We start from the raw sequence: 9724 nt of genomic DNA, 5'->3' as shown, positions 1-9724 counted from the left end.
AGGGGACTGAAAATGAGTGACAGATCATTTCTGAAATGTGTTAATAGAGTCCCACAGGCTACCTGAATCACATTCAAGATGCCATTCTTCCTGTGGTGTCTACATCAATAGAAGTAGATAACAAAACTAGAAAAATTTCAATGCCATCTACTCAAACCAGAATTTTCTGACCTCACCTCCCCTCTCCAGCTGTTTTAGTCCCAAGCTTCAAAGCCTTATTTGCATTCATACAAAATCTGTTTACAGTCAACTTCATTGTGCTTCTGGAGCTTCTCCCCCCCACACCCCCAAGACACAAAGCAAAGCTGGCCAGGTGTCTCTAAACCACAGAGCCAGCTGCTCCAAACCAAGCTCACAGGAAATAGCAAGGAAAATATGCAGCATTTGACACATCTGGAATAGATTGCAGAATCTTTGAAAATACTGTCCCAGTTCTCTTCCTCCTGCTGATGAGATTTCAGGCTTCCAAACTGATGCATCAACTAGAGGATTAGATAACGTGTACATTTTTAACGCTGCATATTCTTTCTGACCAAATGAGAATTTTTCCAAGGTAGTACACAAAGTATGTGTATGAAGCTTCCTATAAAATGCATGGACCAAACAGAAGTAATTCTACCAGAAGTTGCTACTTAATATGAGAAAATTGATATAGTTGAAAAATAGTGCTAGTTGATTTTGGCAAGCATAGAAAATGAAGCAATATTGCTGGCTTTGCATGGTTGCATTAACTCCTTAAAAGAAATACCCTCAGAGTTTGTTGCCATAAAACATGGATGAAAAAAAGCAGGGAGGATTGGTTAGTACCTATTTTGCCAAGTAATTTGTCTGTAATTCCATGTTGACACAAATACTGCAGTGTGCATTTTTCGACATGAAGTACAAAAAAAAGCCAAAAAGCATTAAGTCTTAATTAGCAAAACAAAGCAATGCTTTATTATTTGCTTCTTTTTCATCTGGACAATGAATGCAAAAGAACACAGAAACAAATAGAAGTTTAGAAGGAAATCCCAAAGGATATTGAACATAATACTTAACTTTCTTCTTGCCATAAAAAGCTGAGTAGAGGTGCCCCTAAAGTTTTAGTCACTATCAGTTATCTCTGAAAGATTAGGAAAATGAAAATGTTTACATATGTATATTTTAAACATTCATTATAGACACAAAACTCAATACAGCACTATCTTAACACAACATAAACCTCACCGTTTTTAATGTTAGTAATAAAAAAGCAGAATTCTAATTAAAAATAAAAATGGAGGAAACTATTTGTACTTTTTTCCTCAAAGGTGCAACCAACAGCCAATGTATTTTTGCAACTGAGATTCCAGTTGTAAAAAGGTCTGAGAGATGTCTTCTCCTATTTAAAGAAGAAGCAAAAATTTTACAAAATTTAAAAGAACCTACACATGCATTAATGATAGACAGTACCCCTTAAAGAGATGATATTTATAAGAATGTAATGGTATACCTGAAATGAATAAAGGGAGAGGTAAAACACATTTTCTACTTTCAGAGCTTTAAAAGATTTTTTTCCTTCATAGATAACTTCCCAAATTACCTTGCATTTTAACTAGTTTGTTCTTATGAAATTAGGCAACGTATTTATTCTAAACAAGCATTATAAAGTAGTTGTATGATTTTTGTTTTGAGAAGCACTCAATGCAGATGTTGTATTTATAGTGACCTCAAGAATGCAAACCTCCAAAATCACATCTACTACTAACTAAACCTTTAATAGCCAATTAACAAAAAATGTATATAGCTCTAAGATTAAACAAAATTTAGAGAATATGCTGTTACAAAATATATTTTGACGTATTTCCTAAGAAGCAATTAAAACAGTCATTTATGCAGAGTTATTTACAGGGGACTCAAAGTGTATCAGTTTTAGCACAAACCAATATATTGGTTTGAATTTGATAAAATATTGGCGAATATAAGTTTGTGACAAAGAACTGGGGTTTAGTAAACTTAAAAATGTTCTATACAATCATCAGATGAATCTAAATTATATTAAAAAAACCTGTCTGAACTGGTTAATCTAAATCATTTAATGCATTTTATTGTACTCAGAAGTTCAGATCACCAAGTCAGTGGTACGTACAAGCTGTGAAAAAAGTTACCACTCAAGTCTTTCAGATACAACAAGCACAGATTAACTGAGTCTGACTGTACCTAATCTATACTTACAGATTGTTTTTACTTCAATACTATCTTTTTAACAAGCACATATACACATGTGCTAAAACAAAAGGCAACAATTATAAATATTTACTAGAATGACCAGAACTGGTACTTGATCATAAACCATCCTGTCATTAATTTTTGAAGCCATATTTTCATTAATTTGTCTTCTGGTTTTAGTAGCCTTCTATCTTATTAACTTGGAGGGTTACAGATCATCTGGAAGTTTCACACCAGCATAGGAAAGGAATGTCTGTTCGATGCAGTCTGGAGATAAAGAAAAAGTTGTACTTCAGTTCATCGCCGTGACTCACCAGAAGCAGCGTTGCTAAGTGACCAGCAAATCTGAACTGCAAGCAAAACAGCAGACTCCCCATCCCCCACATCACGATAGGAGAAAAACCCCCAAAATTTACTTTTATTTGTTATGATTTTAAAAGAACTCTTGAGAATATTTCTAACTGTAGGGGTGTTATTTGTTATTTATTAAAACTAATAATCAGTGTAGAGGAGTCACTTTAGAGGAGCTCACTTGTCTATGCAAGAACAAGGACATTTAACTGTGATAGCAATCAGAGGCTATCAGATGCTAGATGCTTCAAAACCCTAATATTTACATGTTCATCTCTCTAAACACCCCACAGACCTTTTGAGCCCACAACCCACACATCTGTGGTGCTTACAGGTAAAGAAAAAAATTCAAGGCCACTGAACTCTGATAGGACAACTCATTAACTCCAGTAAATCCTGTGTTAAGCAGTGTTTTGTCCCAACACAGAATTTTAACTGCAGAAGAGCAAGGAATCCCAGACTGCATTATGCTACACTTTAACTATTCTCCTCAAACTACAGTTCTCAAATATGATTTAGTCCTAACAACTGGTTTCAAAATAGTATTTTTAAACTTTATTGTACTGAAAGATATTTTCAGCCACGTCTACAGATTTCAGTATTCTGAAGAGGTTACCACAACACTAAGAAAAGAAGTCATATCTAACTATTGCAAAAAGGCAATGCTGCCATGTAGTTGCCAATTTAGACTGGTTGGTAAAAGGCAATATACACCTCAGTTAATTAACTTACTGCAAAACTTGGAAAAAAAGTTAGCACATTTAAAAGATATTATATCACAGTTATATTAACAGATTTTTTATATAATCAAGTGTATACTGTATAAAACACATTCATCATTGGCTGTTTTTAAATGTTTAGCACTGTCTTATATAAAAAAGAACCAGGTTGGGGTTTTTTTCAGCCACATACTCTCTCTGTTTTCAGGCTTTAAAAACGTGTTGCAAATTACTTCAAATTGATCCTGGAGAAAATTTACAAAATACTTTTTTTTTTTTTACAGCAAACATAGCTTCTCAGGTATGTCAAAAAACAGTCTTTAGGCACTTTTAGTAAAGTGCAGGGCAATGAAAATGCTGCAATACTTATTTCTAGGCTTAAATTTATCTTGTCATGCAATTTAAATAAAAAAAAAAAGTTGAATGCAAATAAAGACCCCTGGTTTAAGTTACATAGTGAAGTCCAATAAATCCACTTAACGGATAAATAGTATTAAAAAAAGAGGAGTGGATATGTGCCAGACTGATTCGTCAGCTACCTGAAGGATACATAATGCACATTGTTGCATACACAATAATCATACTTTTACATGACTGTCTTAATCCAGTCATGTAAAGAGAGACAATACTCAACTATTGTTTGCATGTTCAGACCCATGTCAATCAGATTTAATATGCAGGCAGATTAGTGCTTCCTAACTTGCTGACAACAGGTTGACTACTAAAGCCAGTTTTCCAGCACAAAGGACAGTATCCTGACAGCAGCAGACACTGTTTCTTAGGAAAAACAACATGTTCCTCCCAATTTTTGTTGCTAAACATTTGTTCCAGGGAAGACTGGAGGCAATGAGGATGCATTATTTGCTTTCAAGTAAGAGAATTCATACATTTCCAAGCCCATGAAGAATATATATATATAAAATTCATGACAAATGTTCAAAAACCATGCAACTCCTACTTCCTCAAAGATATTTGATTACTTATTTTTAATATTTCTTTTTTCTCCATTTTCCTGGGAAAGATAACCTCATCATTAAAAATGGCTTACCTTCAGTACAAGAAAAAAAATCTTGTTCTGTGAGCAGCTGCCATGCTTTCAGACATATTTCTGACTTTAAGATAATTAACAAAGCCTCGAAAGAACAGAAGGAGTCCTGAAAGTGTAGAAAATGCACAAAAATAGGTATATTAACATAAATACACACTATCCCACATTATTCTTATTAACATAATTTTTAAAATCTAGCCTACAATGCAAACTGAAGTCTTTGTTTATCATTCACAAATTCAACAAGCAAATCAGTTTTCATCTTGTGATACAAAGATTGAATTAATAAGGATTAATAAAGGATCAATTTGTGAATTTTTTTTCACAAATTTTAGTGATTTTCAGTTCAAATGTCACCAGTTAAAAAGACTGCATGAAAATACCTACAAAGAAGAAAAAAAAATCCTGAAAAGTAAAAGAATCTGGTTTGCAAATTCTTTTCAAGCAGAATTCTCAAAATAAATTATTAGTGTGTTAGAAGCGTACCTGCTTTACAAAATGTACCTTTAACAATGTGCACAATAAATGTACTGCAAGTCAAAAGAGGGAAAAAAAAAGACAAAGCAAGGATTGCTCTAGCAAGAAGCCAATAATGAATTATAGCAGATTATGACTTGGGATTTAACCCCAGACATAATCTGCTTTTAAAAAATGGAAAAACACCCATCCAAGTGGAGGAAGAACAATTGCCAAAGAAAATTACTCAACATATGTCAATATTACAGTTTTTGTCAACTCCAAATTTCAAAATCTTTTAGATTATCTACATTTCACTGCATTTGAAAGAATATTCCAGCTAAGTGGAAAAAGACATACACAATAGTCACAGAGAAATCACATTTGCAATAATGGTACCTTGAAGATATATGCTTATGTGAATATGCACATGTGTATTAAAACTGCAAAGGTTCAAATGAAAATCTAAACTGGGGTTTTGCAAGTTTAGCAAAGGATTTAATTCTTTTCTTTCCTACATGATATACTTTTTCTTCCTGGCGTCCTGGATAAGCCCTTGATTTTTTCAAATGATCATTTCTTCTCTAAATTATTTTTGTTTGTGATTTTTTTAAAACTTTCTTTTTGTTTTTTTAAACCAAAGCTTCATTAGGACATGCATGCATGCAAAAAAAGAAGTTACAACAGAGAATGCTCTGTTAACCAGTGAAATGTCATCTAAGCCAGACACATTTCAGTGATTAAGGCAAATTCTCTATACAGAAGAAAGCAGTAAGATCTTGACTTCAAGTCTACTACAAAACCTGTTAACCAAAGGCTACAAGACATAGTCCTCCTTTCAAATGAAAAGAAGCTGAAACAGCAAAATGAGGGCAGGCAGCTCTTTAGGTGCTTGATAGCATATTTTCTGCATTTTGCATGTTGGAAAACCAGTGCAAGTTCAACCCATATTTTACATTTCTCTGTTAAGAGTAGAAAGAAAAACCACCCCACTTTCCATTGTGTTCCTCAATAAGAAACGTTGGCTAACATTTAAATTTAAAATTTAGAATTGTCTCTCCAATTTCTTCACTGTACATGACAGCTCTTTGGAAGTAGAGCACTCTACTTTTCCGTGACGCCTAAGCACATTTTTCCAGATGTTGAAAGAAGGGAAGCGAGCAGAAACAGATCGATGAACACCAGAAGCAAGGAGATGGCAGTAGGTGGGCTGAAGGATGTCAAAGGGCTATGCAAAAGAAGGACTCCAACTCATTCACTCCCAGAGAGATGCTGGACATACTACTTTGTGTGCTCTGACAAAAGGTTATCCAAAACAACAAAACACAGATCTGGTTGGGAGTGTTCCCATGACATGATAATACTCCTTCAAAAGCTAAGGAGTCTTTTTAGGTACAATCCTTCTATGATGTTCTAGCAACACCATATAGCCACTTTATCAGTTTAAAAATATTGTTGGCATATTTCATGCAAAACATACATAACACAAGGGAATGCTAACTGCCAGATGCACACTGTATGCCTCAGAGTGCTTTTTATTCCAAGGCATATTATAAACTTTGTGATTTAAAGAAAAAATAAAAAAATCCTCAGACACTTCAGACAAAAAATAAGGCTTTCCCAAATTAAAGTGAGCTATTTCCTGAACATGTGAAAAAGATTGGTAAAAAGAACAACTGCAGCTTTTTCCATAGACATGCAGGAGCAGGGGGAGCGCTAGGGGAAGAACACTATTTTCATCCTAGTGAAAAAAGGTGCCAAACTTCAATCTCGGGCAGCACAGGGCTTGGTTTTAATTAAAAACTTATCTGGAGATGTTTGTGCCTGCAAAGAGTCATTTAACTTCAATGTCTGTTTGTGTCTGCAAAGAGTCATTTCACCTACTTCAATACAATAACTTCAAACAACACGAAAAACATTCAAGGGACTGATGCTGCGATCTGTTAAATATTTGCTGGTTTTATGTATTTCAAGCAACCAAGTGCACAATAGCAGAGCAAGGCAGGCATTAAAAAGTCTGATCAATGTCCACAAACACTACTAAAAGGCAGATAGAGAAATTTTCAGGTAATGTTGTGTAAGACTTTTGGCATTTCTTGCAAGATAAATAGCAAGTCACAAACAGTGAAGATCTCAGAGCTGGTGTTTTTTCTTAACTTACTCAAACACTTCATTCTAACATCTGCTGTTAGCCACTTGAATCAATTGACTTAAAGGGAAGAGTGCCACCTACTGAACCAGCAACAGTTTACCATGCTTCCAGAGCTGGAAACAGAAATTAAAATGCATAGCAGCACTCACTTCTGTAAAAGAAAATCGTTCCAGATTCCATATCCAAATTACAAAATCCACAGTTGGAGAAAAGTTATAGTGATTGGGATTGGTATATTCTCATTTAAAAAAACCAGGAGAGCAGAATTTGATGTGCATAAGACTTTGAACATGGGTAGGCAGAGCTCTTAAGAGAAAGCTGACATCATGGGACTGCTGTGATCAGCAAGCATGAAGCCATTCTCTCATCCTACAGAGCAACTGCTGATGCAGTTTGCATTTCAAAGGACTCAAAAAGGACATTCTGTGACCTGTGCACAAGACAGCAGACTCCACCTTCCTGGGTTCAGTCACATTTCTTAAAATTTAATACTTGACATATAGGTTTTTACATGTAAATACTATTTATCACTCACTTTTCAATATGTTCTCTACATAAAGCCAAAGTTTCATTACACAGTTCTGCACCCCTGTATCAGTAGAAGCAGCTTAAAGAGCACAAATTACAAGTGTGCTTTACACATAATCTCATATGCAGAACAAATTTTTTTGAGCTGAAGGGTATTTGAATAGTCCAGAGTTGTCACAATAATACCACTATGGGAATCAATGAATACTAGGAAAATAAAAACAATATACTAAACTATCAGCAGCTAAGGAAAAGCACATAGATAAACTTGTTACAAAACTCTTATTTACAGTTACATGATTCAACTTGGACTACTTCCACACCAAAACAGAAATGAACTCAACTGCCACTTACCAAGTACGAGAAATATCCACCAAAGCCAGTACTGTCCATTGAAATATCCAGTAAAATAATCTGAAAACTGAAATTCATACATGAGGCTTAGCTGCAGTAAGATAGATGACTTAGAAATATTTAATGCACTATGCAAATAGAGAAAGCATGGAGGAAAAAGTAAGTTAAAATAAAAGTAACATAGCCTACTGAAATGCAACACTAGTACTTGTAAAGTAGTTTAATACACAAATAAAACACTTCTGGTGTCAGTTGGTTTGCAGCAAAGCAATTAAAAATCTCTCAAAAAATGTGCGTGCCCATATAAATATATATATATGAAAAATACCCTTGTATTACTTGTCAGTAATCTGACATCTTTTATTATAATGAATCACCACTTGTTGATTTTCCTTTTTTCCCCCCAGTGCCTGCCATCCCAAACACATTACAGCAGCCTGCTGCTTCAGATATTAACACGAAAAGCCACATTAGTTTAATCTTATCAGACAGGGATGTTCTGCTGACCCCACAAAAGAAGAGCTTTTGACCTTCTGTATACCCCCTACTGTTAATCGCTGCCACGAATACCAGCCCCATAAAGACCCCCAACTCATTAAAGTCTTTTCATTTTCAAACCAGCATTCAGTTCCCAGCAGTGAGCTGAAGGCAACTAAATGAACCTTGAACTGCCATTTCAACTGTTCCTTCGAGTGACCATGGCAGACAGTTTTGTCCTCCCTGTGAAGTGGGAGGCAGCTGGAGGGCAGGGTGTGATCATACTGGAGACAGGTATCTGTGCCTTTACCAGACTCCAGACTTCATGCTTCACTGATAAAAAGGCTAATCAAATGTCTCCAAAACCCACACAAAAAGTAGAAACGGGGAGATGAGTGAAGAGTTGCCAGAAGGAATAAAATAACCTACTTAGCAGCTCTGCACACTTTCTATACACTTTTACCCTGCTATCATTCATTATGTTTACCGCATCCTGACAGTGCTTCCCATTTGCCCTTTCTAGGACATTTCAGTACATCAACCAAGTAGTAATGAAGGGGAAATAAGAAACCCTGAACAAAAAAAAAAAACCCCACAGCAACAACATTTAAAAACCCAACAAAAGAAAACCAACCAAAACCAACCAACCAAAAGATACCAGGCCACACATGCAACCAGATGAAAACCTAAGGCATTTAAAGAACTCTAGATAAAGCAGGATTTTTTCTTCAATTAATCCATATATTTTCTCCAGAATAACGCCAGATCATGTGAATTCATTGACAGTTTATTCTTATAGACTGTATTCATTTCTATCACCATCAAAGAAAAAACAGTAAGAAATAGAATTGCTAAGTTGAACTAAAGAATTGGTATTTACATTATCCCTATATTAATACTCAATTCCTAGGATTTTGACAACACATTGATATCGATCCCATCTCACTTGTTAGTCAATATTTTCAATTCTCTAGACATTATATATGTGTGTGCATATAAATATATACACACACAAACATATCAATATACTTTCTCAATAGTTACAATTTCATTTAATTGGAAAGAAGATTTACTAAAACCAACAATCAAATACTTGCCCATGTACATTACTCTCCTCTCCTTCTCTCCTTGGGCAGAATCAGCCATGGCTCAGAATTTCCCCTATAGTAAAATTGTGCTTTTGTTCCCCCTGCTCTTCCTTCTCCCCGGTAAAACTGATACAGATCAAGCATATGTGAATTCAGGCTGTTCAGACACTAAAAAGTTTTGCATCACTGCCCCTGTGTGAAAAAGGGTGACACAAGCCTTTAGAAGATCTTGAAAGAAAAGAACAGAACAATTTGGTGCACACAGTCCTGCTTGTGTGTCACTATTAAAATGACTGTCAACACACACCTCACAAGTTTTCTGCTCTTGTCCCTAGGAAGGGACACAACAGAGGAATGTGACCAT

At 35.2% G+C, this 9724-nt stretch overlaps 1 protein-coding gene across 2 annotated transcripts in view; it reads right to left on the bottom strand.

Annotated features, from left to right (window-relative positions):
- Window positions 1-913: 913 nt before the first annotated feature.
- Window positions 914-9724, bottom strand: part of NDFIP2 (Nedd4 family interacting protein 2) — a 44904-nt gene continuing 36093 nt past the window's right edge. For both annotated transcript variants that reach the window (XM_066176341.1, XM_066176342.1), the window contains 3 exons: window positions 7796-7862; window positions 4306-4411; window positions 914-2454 (listed from right to left, as the gene is read on the bottom strand). In XM_066176341.1, coding sequence (XP_066032438.1) covers window positions 4308-4411; window positions 7796-7862 — 171 coding nt within the window. In that variant the 3' untranslated portion in view covers window positions 914-2454; window positions 4306-4307. The remainder of the gene's footprint in view (window positions 2455-4305; window positions 4412-7795; window positions 7863-9724) is intronic.

This window comes from Chamaea fasciata, unplaced genomic scaffold, assembly GCF_029207755.1.
Source record: "Chamaea fasciata isolate MVZ Bird 193981 ecotype frontalis unplaced genomic scaffold, bChaFas1.0.hap1 SCAF_2, whole genome shotgun sequence".
NCBI lineage: Eukaryota > Metazoa > Chordata > Aves > Passeriformes > Sylviidae > Chamaea > Chamaea fasciata.
Note: the sequence above shows the minus strand (reverse complement) of the source record. Positions and strands in the feature narration are given on the sequence as shown.